The sequence below is a fragment of the Phacochoerus africanus genome, chromosome 12 (assembly GCF_016906955.1).
Source record: "Phacochoerus africanus isolate WHEZ1 chromosome 12, ROS_Pafr_v1, whole genome shotgun sequence".
Lineage (NCBI taxonomy): Eukaryota > Metazoa > Chordata > Mammalia > Artiodactyla > Suidae > Phacochoerus > Phacochoerus africanus.
Window position 1 is genome coordinate 25,362,451 of NC_062555.1, and position 18,700 is coordinate 25,381,150.

General features: G+C 46.5%; 1 protein-coding gene across 2 annotated transcripts in view; it reads right to left on the minus strand.

The window, feature by feature from the left end:
* The window catches only part of TP53BP2 (tumor protein p53 binding protein 2), a 67,245-nt gene that overhangs the window by 31,424 nt on the left and 17,121 nt on the right, over positions 1–18,700 (minus strand). For both annotated transcript variants that reach the window (XM_047754741.1, XM_047754742.1), the window contains exons 2-3: positions 8,836–8,983; positions 1,146–1,259 (exon numbers count right to left, since the gene is read on the minus strand). In XM_047754741.1, coding sequence (XP_047610697.1) covers positions 1,146–1,259; positions 8,836–8,983 — 262 coding nt within the window. The remainder of the gene's footprint in view (positions 1–1,145; positions 1,260–8,835; positions 8,984–18,700) is intronic.

Consider the following 18,700-nt stretch of genomic DNA (forward strand, 5'->3'; position numbering starts at 1 on the left):
CATCCAGCTTCTTCTCCTCTTACCACCCTCTGGGCGACTGAGCGCCACTGGAGACATGTCACCTGAGTTCTCCTGGTCTTGCTTCTGCACGGGCCCCCAGCCACCTGGCTCCCCTGGCAGGTCCCCTCTCCCGTTCTCCACCACAGCTCCAGCTGCTGCCCATCTCCGCTGTCATTTCCAGATGATTCTGCCTCCCCTCTCAGAGAAAACCAATGTTTTCACGAGAAGCCCTGCACCCAGTGCTCCCATAGGGAGCATGTGATTTCCCTGCCATCCAGAGACCCCCTACTCTGCCACGCGAAGCTCTCCAGCACCTGGAGGGGACACCTTCTCTGGGGACTTGCCTGTGGAGCACCCTCTCCTCTCTGTAGTTCAACCTTCTGCTCTATGGACTCCATCCCCACCTGCATTAAAAACTGCCTCCCATCGAGTCTGGGGTTGGTAGGTGCAAACTGTTACATTTGCGATGGATTAGCAGTGAGGTCCTGCTGTACAGCACAGGGAACTACGTCCAGTCTCTTGGGATAGAACATGACGGAAAATATAAGAAAGGAAATGCATATGCCTGTGTGACTGGGTCACTGTGCTGTACAGCAGAAACTGTACAGCGTAAATCAACGCTCTAATAAAAAATTTTTAAGAAAGGAAAAAAATGGGAGTTTCCATTGTGGCACATCGGAAACAAACCCTGCTAGTTCCCATGAGGACGTGGGTTCAATCCCTGGCCTCGCTCAGTGGATCAAGGATCCAGCGTTGCCATGACCTATGGTGTAGGTCGCTGGTGTGGCTCGGATCTGGCATGGCTATGGCTGTGGTGTAGGCTGGCAGCTTCAGCTCTGATTGGACCCCTGGCCTGGGAATCTCCATATGCTGTGGGTACGGCCCTAAAAAAGGCAAAAAAAAATAGGGAAAAATACCTGTCTCCCATCTTGAAACAAAACACTCAGAACCACACCCTTTCCTCCCCATCCCGCCGGTCAGGGCTTAGGAGAGCAGTCTAGCCATCCTCACCGTTCTCACTTCCCTACCTCTCATTCACTCCTCAAATCACCTGGCTCCTGACCATGGGCCACCTCTCCCCCACCTACCCCCGAGCATGAAATACAAGTTCAAATCCTTGTTATGATTCATAGGATGCTACCTACCCACATCCCGGCCAGGGGGGCGCTCGTGGCGAAGGAAGAAGCGAACTTCACTCCTCTGACTCCCAAACCGCTGCAAGACGTCAAACATCCGCTCGTTATCAGCCACTGGACGTTCTAAAAGAAACGAACAAATGTTATCTGCAGGTAAAAGAAAGCTGAACATATTTTCTGTCCACATTTCCTGCAAATTCTGCATGATGATGCAGGAAATAATTAGCATATTAGATTTTTTTTTCTTTTGGTTAAAAGGATCCTTAGAAAACTGGAGAATCACCAATTTTTCCACACACACATAATCAAGGTTAAACCCGGGCAGAGGACTGGATCTTGGAGGTTCCATCGTGGATCAGCGGAAATGAATCTGACTAGTATCCATTAAGATGCGGTTTGATCCCTGGCCTTGCTCAGTGGGTTAAGGATCTGGCGTTGCTGTGGCTGTGGTGTAGGTCAGCAGCTACAGCTCCAATTTGACCCCTAGCCTAGGAACATCCATGTTCCGTGGGTGCAGCTGTAAAAAGACAAATAATAATTCCACAGCTCCTCACTGGCCAAAGGCAGGCCATGAAGCTCTAACCTACACCACAGGATCTTCAGGATCCCTCCCAACTCTAACAGTCCTATGATCCTCTAAGTATACAAATGAAAAAATAAAAACCAACTTCTTTTTTTCCTTTTTTAATTTTTATTTATTTATTTTTTTTTGCTATTTCTTGGGCCGTTCCTGCGATATATGGAGGTTCCCAGGCTAGGGGTTGAATCGGAGCTGTAGCCACCGGCCTACGCCAGAGCCACAGCAACGCGGGATCCGAGCCGCGTCTGCAACCTACACCACAGCTCACGGCAACGCCGGATCGTTAACCCACTGAGCAAGGGCAGGGATCGAACCCGCAACCTCATGGTTCCTAGTCGGATTCATTAACCACTGCACCACGACGGGAACTCCTTTTTTTCCTTTTTTTAAAAAAATCTTCTTTTAAAAAATAATCTTCCAATCTCAAGGAATCTGGATACAAAAACCAAATATACTGTTTGAGAGGATGGAGATTCCTCAGAAAACTAAACATAGAACTCCCATTTGATCCAGCAATCCCACTCCTGGGCATCTATCCAGGGAAAAACACGACTCGAAAAGATACATGTACTCCAATGTTCACTGCAGCACTATTTGCAATAGCCAAGACAAGGAAACAACCTAAATGTCCATCGACGGAGGAGTGGATCAAGAAGATGTGGTACATATATATACACAATGGAATATGACTCAGCCATTACAAGGAATGAAATAATGGCATTTTTAGCAATATGGATGGATCTAGAAATTATCATGCTGCGAAATCAGTCAGACAATGAGACACCAACATCAAATGCTACCACTGACATGTGGAATCTAAAAAGAGGACACAATGAACTTCCTTGCAGAACAGATACTGACTCATAGACTTTGAAAAACTTATGCTTTCCAAAGGAGGTAGGTTGGGGGGGTGGGGGATGCACTGGGGGTTTGGGATGGAAAGGCTGTAAAATTGGGTTGTGATGATCATTGTACAACTATAAATGTAATAAAATTCATTAAGTAATTTTTTAAAGTATTAAAAAAAACCAAAATATACTGTTTGAGAATGCAACTGCACTTTGGTAATTCAATAGGATTTTTAATATAAGAAAGTTGAAATAGCCTAAGGAAACTCAATGCACTTGTCAGTCATCAAAGACCCCATTCGAGTACCTTAAATAAACAACACGGGGCAGAGAGTGGAGCAGCCAAGGGTGGAGCAGCCAATTCTGTGAACCAACCCCTGAACTTGATCTGCTCAGTGGCAACAAAGTACAACCTGGTCTATTTACAGCAACACCACATGCTGAGAGGACAGTCACCCCTCTTGTCTAAACCACAGAAATCTAAGACAGACCCCCAGCACCAAACACCAAGGAAACACCCAGAGCTGCATAGATAATACCCCCCCACCGCCGTGTGAAAAATTCCAAGCAGATCCTCCACCTCCTCACCAGAAACCACACACACACACACACACACACACACACACACACACACACACACACACACACACAGTACTTCAAAAGAAATGAAAACCCCCAGGTTCCAGGAGCAAGAGGGAATTCAAGGAAATAGAGTAGCTTCCAGGCCACGGTGGGCGAGCTCTTCTTGAAAAGGCACAGACCTTCTTCCAAGGTCTAGGAGCTGAGGTCCTAATGGCCTTTGATGACAAACAATGAGTCTTCGGCCAACACAAGTGTCAAAGGTTCTCAAGGTCCCCTATTCACACCACGCTCCAACCACACGCATCCCCTCATCCTGGCATCTGTGCCTATGTGACTTCAGACGAAGCACAGCTAGCACCGAGAACTGCCCCCCAGCACCCTTTCCTTTTTCTTTTTTTTTTTTTTTCATCTTTTTGTCTTTTTAGTGCTGCACCCATAGCACATGGAAGTTCCCAGGCTAGGGGTTGACTCAGAGCTGCAAATGCCGATCTACACCACAGCCACAGCAATGCCCGATCTGAACCACATCTGTGACCTACACCCCAGCTCACGGCAACACCAGATCCTTAACCCACTGAGCAGGGCCAGGGATTGAACCTGCGTCCTCATGGCTACTAGTCAGGTTTGTTAACCACTGAGCCACAACGGGCACTTCCCCAGTACCGTTTTCTGCTTCTGCAGAGGGAGCACATCCATTTATCTATTATGACTGCGGTCATCACACGGTATGATGAGTGTCTCCTGATCCCTGCTTTTACTCGAAGGCAGGAAACGTTCATCTCTCTATTACTCCTCACAATCAAGCACAGCTCCTAGCACACAAGAGAAATCCAAGAAATGGTCTCTCAGCAAACCAATGAGTGGGGAGTAAGGAAATGGAGACAGCAAAGAAAACCTACTTTTTCCCTTTTATTTTTTTTTTGGCCACACCCATGGCATAGGGAAGTTCCCCAGCCAGGGATCAAATCTCACCTATGCCACAGCTGGCAATGCCAGGTCCTTATCCCACTGTGCCGGGCCAGGAATCAAACCTTCGCCTCAGCAACAACCCAGAGAGACAATGCCGGATCCCTAACCTGCTGTGCCATAGCGGGAACTCCCAAGGTACTTATTTTCAGAGGTTCGTCAGTTAAAGGAAATGGGAAACTTGAGACGCTAACAAAATGGAGCCCAAAATTACCAGAAGGAAAGACATCATCAAGATCACAGCTGAGGAGTTCCCATCGTGGCGCAGTGGTTAACGAATCCGACTAGGAACCATGAGGTTGCGGGTTCGGTCCCTGCCCCTGCTCAGTGGGTTAAGGATCCGGCGTTGCCGTGAGCTGTGGTGTAGGTTGCAGACGCGGCTCGGATCCTGCCTTGCTGTGGCTCTGGCATAGGCCGGTGGCTACAGCTCTGATTCGACCCCTAGCCTGGGAACCTCCATATGGCGCTGGAGAGGCCCAAGAAATGGCAAAAAGACAAAAAAAAAAAAAAAAAGATCAGAGCTGAAGCTAACAACATGGAAGTAACATATTTACTGTTTTAAAAATGGGGCATCTTGGACAATTTATAGCCAAAAAGAGGGAGCTGAAAACATAATAGCTCTTGCTCACTGAGAGCTAATACTAAATGTGCCAGGGACTATGCTAAGCCCCGTTCACGTATCAGCTCCTGAGATCCTCACCCAACCCTATGCAATAGATTCAATTATTCTCCCAGGTCTACAGGGAAAACACTTGAGAGTCACAGAGATTAAATATCCTGCCTGAAGTTATAAAGCCAGTAAATGAAAGACACAAGATTTGATACCCAAGACCTCGCTCATAATCCCAACACCATACAAACGACCCTCAAATTAATTATGAATTCACTGCCATGAGTCAAAATCCCAAAAGAATTTCTCATGGAACCTTTCAAGGTAATTTCAGACATATCTGAAAAAGAAAATGCACTAGAATAGTACAGGAGAACAATGAAATAAGCACTTGCCTTTACAGGTACCCAACCTATTTTAACACTTTAGTAATTGAAACTCTTTGGTCCTATCATAAACTAGAAGAAAAAAGTAAAAGAAACTGACCAAACGTATAGAAACATAGCTTCATCTGAGACATAACAAGAATACGAAGTGATGCTTTACATCGATGACAAAGAAACCAACTGTTTGATAAGACACAAAAAAAATTTCACTATCCACTTGGGGAAAAAAATATTAGATTCCTAACTCACACTAGTCAAAAAAATTAATGAGGAAGGGAAGGAAAGAAAAAGCTTTAAAATTTGATAGTACAAAATAAAAGGAGAATATATGTATAGCTTTGGAGTAAAGAAAGAAGTTTTTCAATAACACAAAAACAGACCTGAGTGTTAGAATATTTTTTAAACACCTACAAATCAAGAAGGAAAAAGGCAAAGGCCAAAAGAAATATGAGCAAAGGCTATAAAGAAACATTTTTTAATGGAAATTCAAATGGCCAAATGAAATAGACTAATGAAAAAATTCAAATAGACAAATGAAAAAATGGGCAACTTCATCTATCAGCTGAACAAAAATTAAAATACTATTTTATCATTTGTTATGATGCCTTTAGCAATAACTGGTCAAAGTGTGAACTTACACAGCCTTATTGAGGGAAATCTGGTGATATACATTAAATTTAAAATGTGTGAACCTTGGGGAGTTCCCTTCGTGGCTCAGTGGTTAACAAACCCGACTTGCATCCATGAGGAGGACACAGGTTCGATCCCTGGCCTCGCTCAGTGGGTTGAGGATCCGGCGTTGCCGTGAGCTGTGGTGTAGGTCACAGACATGTCTAGGATCCCGTGTTGCTGTGGCTGTGGCGTGGGCCGGTGGCTACAGCTCTGATTCGACCCCTAGCCTGGGAACCTTCATATGCTGTGGATGTGGCCATAAAAAGCAAAAATTAAAAAAAAGAGAGAGAGAGAGAAAAAGCCATTATACATCAGGTGACATAGGATGGGCTTGGGGGAAATGACGTCCTTCCTATCTCTATTACTTCCTCTTTAACAAAAAAAGAACATGTGCAGGATTTATCTCTTTCTTAAATTAAACATTAGAAGAAAGAAAATCCTTTAAGCAGAAGATCGAAACAGACAATTCTCCAAAGAAGACATACAGATGGCCAAAAGACACATGAAAAGATGTTCAACATCACTCATCACTAGAGAAATGCAAATCAAAACCATGATGAGGTACCACCTTACACCCGCCAGAATGGCCATCTTCAAAACGTCTACAAACAATAAGTGCTGGAGAGGGTGTGGAGAAAAAGGAACCCTAAGACACTGTTGGTGGGACTGTAAATTGGTGCAACCCCTGTGGAAAAACAGTATGGAGAGTCCTCAGAAAACTAAACATAGAACTACCATTTGACCCAGCAATCCCACTCCTGGGCATCTATCCAGAGAAAACCATGACTTGCAAAGACACATGTACTCCGATGTTCACTGCAGCACTATTTGCAATAGCCAAGACAAGGAAACAACCTAAATGTCCATCGACAGAGGAGTGGATCAAGAAAATGTGGTACAGGAGTTCCCGTCGTGGCGCAGTGGTTAACGAATCCGACTAGGAACCATGAGGTTGCGGGTTCGGTCCCTGCCCTTGCTCAGTGGGTTAACGATCCGGCGTTGCCGTGAGCTGTGGTGTAGGTTGCAGACGCGGCTCGGATCCCGAGTTGCTGTGGCTCTGGCGTAGGCCGGTGGCTACAGCTCCGATTCAACCCCTAGCCTGGGAACCTCCATGTGCCGTGGGAGCGGCCCAAGAAATAGCAACAACAACAACAAAAAGACAAAAAAAAAAAAAAGAAAATGTAGTACATATATATACACACAATGGAATACTACTCAGCCATTAAAAAGAATGAAATAATGGCATTTTTAGCAATATGGATGGATCTAGAAATTATCATGCTGCGAAACCAGCCAGACAATGAGACACCAACATCAAATACCATCACTTACATGTGGAATCTAAAAAAATGACACAGTGTACTTCTTTGCAGAACAGATACTGACTCACAGACTTTGAAAAACTTATGCTTTCCAAAGGAGACAGTTTGGGGGTGGGGGATGCACTGAGAGTTTGGGATGGAAATGCTATAAAATTTGGTTGTGATGATCACTGTACAACTATAAATGTAATAAGTTCATTGAATAATATAAAAATTAAAATTAAAAAATAAAAAAGGTCACTTGGGTTTCTTTATGTGAATGGTCTAATCTCACGCCTATAAGAAAGCAACTCGGGAGTGTGTGGAAGAGCTTCCTGAACACTGAGCTGCAGGAAAGTGGATGGACGGTGAGTAAGAGGGCTCGCCTGGGGAGCAGTGGGTGCTCGGCCCACAGTGGGATCCCATGAATGGTGTGAAAGCAGTTAACACAGTGGGAAACTTGAGCTGGGACACTGCATCCCCAGGGAAGAAAAAGGCTATGCAAACGTGGCAGAAGTCAGGAAAAATTACTCCCCGGGCCACAAACTCCTAAGGGGCCCCAAAGAAACCAGGCTGTCCCCTTTCTGAGCTCCAAAGGACAAAGTATGGGATTGTTTCAAGGCTTAAAATAATGCCTGTGCTTTCGCCACCACCTCCTGCCACCACAGTAATAATGTGACACCAAAGAGCATTCCCTAAAAACCTATAGAAACTCAAAGAGGGCAAAACAATCAGGACACCTCATATTTCTAATTAAGTGAAGCCTAACCATACAAAAAAACCATTCTTGCAGAACTACCATAGGACCCAGCAATCTCACTCTTGGCCATATATCTGCACAAAATTTTCCTTGAAAAAGGCTCCTGCACCCGTGTGTTCATGGCAGCACTATTCACAACAGCCAAGACATGGAAACAACCTCAATGCCCATCGAAAGATGAATGGATTCAATGGATGAACTGACCAGAAGATGTGGTGCATATACACAGTGGAATACTACTCAGCCATAAAAAAGAACAAAATAATGCCATTTGCAGCCACATGAATGGAACTAGAGACTCTCATACTAGGTGAAATAAGTCAGAAACAGAAAGACAAATACCATATGATATCATTTATACCTGGAATGTCCCATATGGCGCAAATGAATCTTTCCATAAAAAAGAAACTCACGAACTTGGAGAACAGACTTGTGGTTGCCGAGGGGGAGGGGGAGGGAGTAGGATGGACCAGGAATTTGGGGTTAATAGATGCAAACTATTGTCTTCGTAATGGAAAAGCAATGAGATCCTGCTGTATAGCACTGGGAACTCTGTCTAGTCACTTGTGATGGAGCTTGACGGAAGATAATGCGAGAAAAAGAATGCATATATGTATGTGTGACTGGGTCACCTTGCTGACAGTAGAGAACTGACAGAACACTGAGGACCAGCTATAATGGAAAAAATAATGATCATTTTATAAATAAATAAATAAAAAGGCTACCTCAGACCTTCCCCCCCTCAAAAAAAATTAAAAATAAAAAGTAAACAAACAAAAAACACCCTGGAGCACCATACGTTTTACCATAACACGCCAGGAGTTTCTGGTCTATCAGCTGCCTCCCCTTTGACCTTTTGTTCGGCAGTGTCAGAAAACGAAAATACTAGGGTCCCAACAAAACTGGACCAGGAGCGGTGTCTCTGATGGACGCCCTAGTGTGCAGTTCTTCTGGTTTACCCCGTCTAAACCCAGTAGTAACAAGAACCGCGTACCGGAGCCACACCAGACTTCGGCCAGGTGGCAGTCACTCTCGCCGGGTTCTTTGCACAGATCCACCACATCTCTGCAGATGGTTTCCGGGGTAACTGGGACTTCCGTGAAGTGCTGCTCATTGTTGCTGAGGTACACGGTGAGAAACATCTGGAGACACAAGGAGAAACACAACAGCTCTATCAGTTCTGTCTACACCGGGGCTGTTCCCTTCTTGCTCACTTCAGACTCCTCTCCCCAGACGGTCTCAGTCTCAGTGCAAACGTGTAACAGGAGCGGCCGGCTGCCCCCTGGCTGGAGGTGGGGAGGGACTTGAAGCTCTGCCAACGGCCCCCACTCCCGATCCACCTGCCTCGCCTGCAGGAGCCCTGGGGATCCCGGGAGCATAGACCAGGGTCGCGAAAGGTCCAATTAAATCTTCCTTGGACCTTTATGTTATTTATTTAGCAAATACTGATATAGTTCTTAGCATGATGTGCCAGACCCAGACTACAAATCCATCTTCCCATCAATTCCACAAGGACAATCACAGGATTGCTCTCTCTCTCTCTCTCTCTCTCTCTCAAACACACACACACACACATATCTACTCCTGCAAAGGCTCTTGGGGAAGAATACACAAGAACAAAATATGTATTGCTTCTGAAGGTGGGGATGGAACACAGGGGACAGAACTTGGAGGGAGACCTAATATTTATCTAGCATTTATACCATGTGCATAGGCCACCTGTTCAAAAACCTGTAGTTGAAACCTAAGATGTTTTCATCAGATTAAATACCTACTTCAAAGATAAGTCTTTAGCAACAAGGTGTAAGCAGGAAAGAATGGCTGTTACGCTAAAGCAGTGGGACCTTGTATATAAACACTAAGGCCAGCAGGCGATGTAGATAGAGCTGGACTCATCAACGCTCTTCCTCCCTGTAAAAACAGACACTGTGTCTTCAAAACACGGCTACTAAGAATTCAAGTTTTCATAACTATTAAATAAACCAAAAACTTCCCAACAAACCATTGTCGATTCCTTGTAGTGAAGACACTGAATGAAGCAACAAACACACTGTGGACGGTGATGCAAGTCAGGACCCCCGCCCTCAGCCACTTGGGAGTGCCCGCGGTGGCGCAGCGTAAGTGAATCCAACTAGTAACCATGAGGTTGTGGGTTCCATCCCTGGCCTGGCTCTGTGGTTAGGGATCCGGTGTTGCCAAGAGCTGTGCTGTAGGTTGCAGATGCGGCCCGGATCCTGCGTTGTTGCTGTGGCTGTGGTGTAGGCGGGTAGCTACAGCTCCAATAAGACCCCTAGCCTGGGAACCTCCATGTGCCGAGGGTGCTGCCCTCAAAAGAAGAAAGCAAAAAAAAACCCAAAAAAATCCCTACAGTTTCCCAGGAGGACCTCAGAGGCTTTCAAGTTGCCTCCTTCAAGACATTCTGATAAACTGTGCTACATAAGGATACATAGTTCCAGCCCTCAACTTAGCCAGCAAGGCAGCACTTTAAAACTGTTGCACAAAATGAACACAGGTTTCCACCCCTGTTGCTGCTCTGGATACATACACAGCACTGTTAATGAGGGAGACAAGAAATTTACATTTCGGTATTAAATAGTACTCCTCCTAGGACCTGCTGTCTAGCACTGAGAGCTCACCTAACATTCTGTGATCACCTATGGGGGAAAAGCATCTGAAAGAGAATGGATGTGTGTCCATGCACAACTGAAGCACTCTTTTTGTACATCAGAAATTATCACATCGTAAATCAACTATACTTCAATAAAACTTTAAAAAAAAACCCAATAACTAGTATTCCTCCTCTATACTCCCTACACATACGAAAACCTTTTTTTGTTTTGTTTTGTCTCTTTTTTTATATAATGATTTTTATTTTTTTCCATTATAGCTGTTTTGCAGTGTTCTGTTGGTTTTCGACTGTACAGCAAGGTGACCCAGTTGCACATACATGTATACATTCTTTTCTCTCACATTATCAGGCTCCATCATAAGTGAGTAGACATAGTTCCCAGGGCTATACAGCAGGGCGAAACCTTTTTTGAAGTTTAACATTTCAAACATAGTCATTGTTTTCACTGTAAATATGAGACTCAGAAGTACTTATTCAATAACAGGCATATTTAATCTGCAGTATAGATACACAAAGCACATCCTATACCAACCGTTAAAAGGCAATTACATAAGATAACAGCACCTTACCTGGTATACACATCATCTTTTAAAAAGCTTTCACACATATTTTCTCAGAAACTTACATCAACTCTCAGATAAGCACAGCAGACAAGATTTTCTCTTTATAAATCAAATGACAACTCAGGGAAGTGATCCACCTGACTACTAAAATGAGAGGGCCAGGATGCCATTCTGTTCTGTTCTTTAAGCTGTTCCTTAGAGCAGAAGAATATTGGGAAATGCTCTATTTAACCACAGGAACCAAACTTCGATAGAGATCCAGCCTTTTGCTTTCTAGAAAACAAGAGCTTCGTTCACTTCAAAGTACAATTACAAATAAGATCGATGAGAGAAGCGTTCTAAGATTACTTTTCCCGGGAGTTCCTGCTGTGGTTCAGCAGAAACGAATCTGACTAGCATCCATGAGGACGCAGGCTCAATCTCTGGCCTCACTCACTCAGTGGGTTGCTGTGGCTGTGGTGTAGGCTGGCAGCTGCAGCTCTGATTCAACCCCTGGCCTGGGAACCTCCATACACCACAGATGTGGCCCTAAAAGACCAAAAAAAAAAAAAAAAGACTACTTTCCTCTCCAAACCCACAGGATTAACCCTTGCATGAGTGGTAAATGCTTGAGTAGAGCGTCGTTTACCCCATTCCTGCCATCAGGCGTGAAGACAGCCCTGGAGTGACTTTTCCAACTGTGCCAAGGGAGCACTGGCAGGTGGGCCTGCCATGCGACCTGCTGCGACCTACTACGTATTCCCAGGCTGGAGAGCTGGATTCTCACCCCAGCTAATAATTATATTAGCTTGTTAATAATTATTAGGGAAGTAATGTCACCTCTCAGCCTCCTCATCTTTAAAACAAGAGTTCTTAAGTTCTCTAAGAGCTACCACTTAGTTTGGGTGTTTACTGGGTGTCGGAGCAGGAGCAGACATCTTTATAAGAGCCTACAAGCTGGAAGTTGGCCATTCGGGACCTGCATTAAGGGAGGGTAAAGAGGACAAGGGCAGAGTCCACAGAAGGGATCTGGTGACTAAACGAGGGTGGAGGGGGCGGTGCAAAGGCGTGGGTGGGAGCTGATCAATTCGGTGGATGGCAGGAAATTCAGAAGGAAAACTGGAGTGCTCTGTCTTGTGATGGTGGGAGCGGCAGCAGCAGGCGGGAGTTTTGTCTGGATGAGCTGACCTGGGATCTGCCCGCACCAGCCTGTCCCCATTCCCTCCCCAGCCCTCACCCCCTCTGCTGGTGTTCTCCTGGGCACTTGCATTTGCAATGCTGTTGGGGAGGTTCTGTTGGATCACTACTTCCTCAGAGCTTCCCAGGTGACACCTGAAACGTGCCAGGCCAGGAGGGCAGGGAGAGACAGAAGCAAAAGGCAGCCTGCCCCACAGTGGCAGGTAGCAAACCAGTAAGCAAGGGAGCTTGCTTATGAGGTTGTCTCTCCAGGGGAAGGTGGGGGGAGGGACAGGACAAGTGGATCCCCGCCCCCCAACCACCCACCCCACCAGAATGCTGCCCAACTTTGCATAGAACTGGGTTCAGTCTCTAGGCTGCATCCTTAGGCAGCTTCCAGCTCAGGGACAGGAGGCAGAGCACATTCTAAGGACATTCCAAGGACAAGACAGGGGGTGAACGCCCTCAAATACCTGGGTCCAGGTCACACCTGCGGTCATGTCTTCTTGATGACCTTCCCTGACAAGGATTCCTCCTGGTGTGCCAACCCCTGCCCCAAAGCCCACCGCATACACACAGACACAGACACACACGCACATACACACACCTGTGCACTGCACACAGACACACGCGTGCACACACACACACCTGTGCACTGACACACTGCCCTGCTTTATTTCTCTCCTTGGCACAGTCACCAACATGCCACATATTATATTTCTTTAACTTGCTTCTATTATCTGTCTTCCCTGCTAGAACATAAGCTCTATGAAGTCCAGGATTTTATCTGTTCGATGTGGAATCCTGAGCACCTTGCACCGTGCCTGTCCCGTAGCAAGTACACAGTAAATGCGTTCTTGAATGAAAGACTCCTGCAGCTGTTACTGCATTTGACAGATTTACCTCTGATGTAGTTTCACAGGAGTGTCCCCTCCGGTATCAACGGCAGAGCAGACAGTACAGAGCACAGCCACCTACACACGCGATAGGAATGAGCGCTCTCCCCACTTCTTCAGCTTGTGTCATGCTATGCCATCATCCTACTCCTGTTTCAACAGGCTGTTCATCCATGTGAGATTTATGAGCCATCTAGTTTACAGTTTATGCCTCAATGTAGAAATAATCTTGGCATTCCCATTGTGGCTCAGTGGGTTACAAACCCGACTAGGATCCATCAGGACACGGTTCGATCCCTGGCCCTGACCAGTGGGTTGGGGATCTGGTGTTGCCATGAGCTATGGTGTAGGTCGCAGACGTGGCTCGGATCTGGTGTTGCTGTGGCTGTGGTGTAGGCTGGTGGCTACAGCTCCGATTCAACCCCTTGCCTGGGAACCTCCATATGCTGCTAAGGGTGCAGCTGCCAAAATTAAAAAAAAAAATAAAAAATAAAAAGAAGAATCTTTAGGAGTTCCTGCCATGATGCAGTGGAAACAAATCCAACTAGGAACCATGAGGTTGCGGGTTCGATCCCTGGCTTCCCTTAATGGGTTAAGGATCCGGCATTGCCGTGGGCCGTGGTGTAGGTCACAGACTCAGCTTGGATCCTGCGTTGCTGTGGCTATGGCACAGGCCAGCAGTTGTAGCACCAATTATACCCTTAGCCTGGGAACCTCCATATGCCACAGATGTGGCCCTTAAAAAAAAAAAAAAACAGAAAACCAAAAAAACAAACAGCTTTACTAAATAGTTAATATAGCACAAGGTGCAAAATTCAAAAGAGAGAGGGGCAGAGGAATAAGTACTTCAGGCAGGCTCCCTCTGTCTCACACCATCCTAACACCTCCCCACTGGACAAACCCAACTGGAAGTCAGACGGCAAGGGAGGCCACTGACGTGGTTGACAGAAGTCAGCCTCCTGGCGCACAGAGCAAGGTGGGGACAGGCCAGCAAAAGATGCTCCTCCTCTCCATCCTCAAACTCAACAAGCGCAACCTCCATATGGTTATGTCACTGAAAGTGGGGGCCAGCTGCTCACCACCCTAAAGCCAATCAAGAGGCAAGCCTGGCAGAAAGGAAAATTTGCTTTATGTCAGAGGCCAGCAACTGGGGGGGGGGAACGGCACACTCCTATTCGAGGGCCTGTTCTCCCCTTCCCCAACGACAATCAGTGGGCAAGAGAAGAGCTTTTTTCTTTTTTGTCTTTTTAGAGCCACACCCGCAGCACATGAAGGTACCCAGGCTAGGGGTTCAATCAGAACTGCAGTTGCCGGCCTACACCACAGCCACAGCAATGCGGGATCCAAACCCTGTGTGTGACCTACACCACAGCCATAGCAACACTGGATCCAAGCTGTATCTGCAACCTACACCACAGCTCACGGCAACGCCAGATCCCCAACCCACTGAGCAAGGCCAGGGATCGAACCCAAGCCCTCATGGATGCCAGTCAGGTTCATTAACTGCTGAGCCACGAAAGGAAGTCCACGAGCTTTTGTAGGCAGAGAGACAGGGGGCTATATGCAGAAACAGCACAGCCAGCTCTGACAGTCATCTTGAAATTGGTCATGCGGTGGTCTGACCAGCATCATCTTGATTATTTTACATACGGTTCGTCTTCAGTTCTGGGTCAGTTTGTTCCCAATTCTTTGAGGCCAGTTCTCGGAACTGTGGCCGCTTATCATGGACACAGTCTGGTCATCACAGAGTTAACTTCTACCACCTGGTGAGTTTCAGTATCTATAAAACAGTTCATAGGATGATGTGGCTCAGAATATTATCTATAGCCCTTGAAAAGGAACTAAAAGCCCTTGACTTTGCTTAATGACTAAACTATTATTAATTTGTCTGGAGTGACTGTTTTCCTTTGCTTCTGCATTTTCCCATTTCTCTAATTAAACTTATCCTTTGACTAATTATTATTATTATTATTTTTACAGACAAAAAGCAGGCAGGGAACGGGGTGGGGAAGGACCACAAGGTCCTGTTCCACTTCAGTTAGAACGGGCTCTTGGACAACCAGCTAAACAGAATGAGAGGGATTTCCCTTACGTAGCAGGTTAAGGATCTGCCATTGTCACTACAGGGGCTCAGATCACTGCTGGGGTGCAGATTCGGTCCCTGGCCCGGGAACTTTTCACATGCCATGGACACAGCCAAAAAAAATTAAATGAAAACAATTAATGGAATGAGAGGACACGATCTAGGCAAAGAATATCCCAAGCCGAGGGCCAGCAAATGTGAAGGTTGTGGAGGAGGAAGGTCACTGGAGAGGGACCAAGAGGAAAGGACTGCAGGAGATTAACTCAAAGAAGCCGGATGATGCAAGATCTTAGAGGCCACCGGTCCTCAAAGTATCCAGTGGTGTAGACAGAGGGTGCTGATCACTGTCCACTGGTGTAGACAGAGAGTGGCTGATTACACTGTCCACTAGTGTGGAGAGAGGGTGCTGATCACACCAACCACTGGTGTAGACAGAGGGTTCTGATCACACCATCCACTGGTGTAGACAGAGGGTGCTGATCACACCATCCACTGGTGTAGACAGAGGGTTCTGATCACACCACCCACTGGTGTAGACAGAGGGTTCTGATCACACCACCCACTGGTGTAGACAGAGGGTGCTGATCACACCACCCACTGGTGTAGACAGAGAGTGCTGATAACATCATCCACTTGTATAGACAGAGGGTGGCTGATCACCGTCTACTGGTGTGGACAGAGGGTGCTGATCACACTGTCCACTGGTGTAGACAGAGGGTGGCTGACCACCATCTACCAGTGTAGACAGAGGGTGCTGATCACATCACCCACTGGTGTGGACAGAGTGTGCTGATCACAGACAGCTAGGCCTCACCCTGAGTCTCAGATTCAGCAGGTCTGAGATGGGGACTGAGATTCTGCATTTCTAACAAGCTGCCTGTGACGCTGATCCCGCTGGTCTGGAAACCACCAGCTGAGAACCATTGTTCAAAGGCCAGAGCAAGGAATTTGCATTTTAATCTCAGAGGCCACCGGAGGCCACTCATTAGAGACAGAAACTAGATGAGTGGCTGCCAGGGGCTGGGGGAGCGACTGCCAGGGGCTGGGGGAGCGACTGCCATCAAGTACAGGGCTTCTCTTCCGCAGCGAGAAGGCTCTAGAAATAGTGGCGATGGACAGATGCTTTGTAGAGACACTACAAACCACTGAATCGGATACTTCAAGATAGTGGCTCGGCTCGATGGAGGCTGCCCGTTGCCCTGACAGGCGCTGTCTGGGGAAGGAACAGGCTGAGAACCTGAGGGAAGCATGTGGAGACTCTGAACGAAAGACAGAGAAAAGTGGAGCCACGGATGAAAGAAGACAGAGCGACAGGAGTACTTTCTCTTTTCTTTCAATATGGAGTTTTCTAGGGAACATTTTCTTTCTTTTTTTTCTTCTTTGTCTTTTTGCCTTTTCTAGGGCCACTACCACGGCATATGGAGGTTACCAGGCCAGGGGTCTAATTGGAGCTGTAGCCACTGGCCTATGCCACAGCCACAGCAATGCGGGATCCAAGCCGTGTCTGCAACCTACACCACAGCTCAAGGCAACGCCAGATCCTTAACCCACTGAACAAGGCCAGGGATTGAACCCGCAACTTCATCGTTTCTAGTCGGATTCGTTAATCACTGTGCCACGACGGGAGCTCCTCTAGGGAACGTTTTCATGGATGGAATGATCCCATTGAGAGGGGAAGTGGTGTTGATGATGCTGGATCTGTATCTCCAGTCACTACCTGTTCCCTAGACCAGCACTCCCTGGCCAGTAGCGGTCTTGCCTGGAGAAGCTCCACCCGGCTTGGCCGAACCGCCACAGTCCCAGCCTTACTTCCCTTGCTGTAGTGATGATTTTACTTTTTAAGTTAAAAAAGAGCATTTATGGAGTTCCCATCGTGGCGCAGTGGTTAACGAATCCGATTAGGAACCATGAGGTTGCGGGTTCGGTCCCTGCCCTTGCTCAGTGGGTTAACGATCCGGCATTGCCGTGAGCTGTGGTGTAGGTTGCAGACGCGGCTCGGATCCCGCGTTGCTGTGGCTCTGGCGTAGGCCGGTGGCTAAAGCTCCGATTCAACCCCTAGCCTGGGAACCTCCATATGCCGCAGGAGCGGCCCAAGAAATAGCAAAAAAGACAAAAAAAAAAAGAGCATTTATGAAGTTTCATGATTTTTTTTTTTTTTAAGCCACATCCGTGGCAGGTCAAAATTCCTGAGCCACAGATGGAAGCCATGCCACAGCAGCAACCCGGGGCTGCTACAGTGACAATGCCAGGTCCTTAAGCCACTGCCCCACAGGGAACTCCAAGTTTGATGACATCTTCACTGGACGAACAATGTGACACTAGAGCTGAAGGAGGTGGCTCTGAGCCAAGACTATATGGCAGTTCATGTGCAACCAAGGGCCACTGCCTTCCGGTCCACACCTCGGAAGGGGTGGGGGAGGGGGACCACCCACTGATCCCAGCTGCCACTGGTGGCTATTAACACCTTACATGCTAGAAAATCACAATGAGAACAAAAAGGCACCACTGCATTTGAAATCAACCTTCACAACTCATTTCACCCATCCTCAAATTTATGACATTAAGTACGTCCCCAAGTTAGAAAGGTTAAATATCAGCTGCATTTATTTATGCATTTATTTGTCTTTTTAGGGCTGCACCCGCGGCATATGGAGGTTCTCAGGCAAGGGGTCAAATTGGAGCTACAGCTGCGGGCCAAGGCCACAGCTCACGACAACGCCAGATCCTTAACCCACTGCACAAGGCCAGGCATCAGGCCTTGGGGTCTAATTGGAGCTGTAGCCACCGGCCTACACCACAGCCACAGCAACGCAGGATCCGAGCCAAGTCTGTGACCTACACCACAGCTCACGGCAACGCCGGATCCTTAACCCAATGAGCGAGGCCAGGGATTGAACCTGCAACCTCATGGTTCCTAGTCGGATTCATTTCCACTGCACCACGACGGCAACTCCATCATTTAAAATCTTTCGATTATAATCTGCCCACAATGATGGGCTTTAGCGTGATAGTTTATAACTGTTCCAAATTTTATGGACGTGAGACAGGCATTTTCTCAATGAACATCAATTCTTTTCTTCTTACTTTAGTTGGAAGAGGAACAAAAAAGAAAAAAAGCATCAAAAGAAAGGGCTGGTGAAACACACCTACCCTGTTAATCTGAGAGAAAGCAGGCCCGCATTTTCTTTATATTGCTTTTAGCTTTGTTTCATAAATGTACTGTGCTCCAAAAGCTGAAAGAACTCTTCAAAGTTTAACTTAATTCCCTAAAAAAATAAAAACAAGATGAAGCTGTTTTTAATTTCACTTAGATGAAGCAGTTTTATCAGCATGTTGAAAATTACTAAAAAAAAAGAAATTTTAGCCTACTCTAAGTCCTTCAGGAAACAACAATCTTGGCCAAGAATTCATGATCTTTAATGATTAAAAAAAAAAAAATTGTTCTAACTTGGATGTTTTCCGCATCTGATGCCAAAACATTTTAGAAGGAAAAAGCACAAATAGCAAAATTTCAAAAATATGCCAGTTGTGTA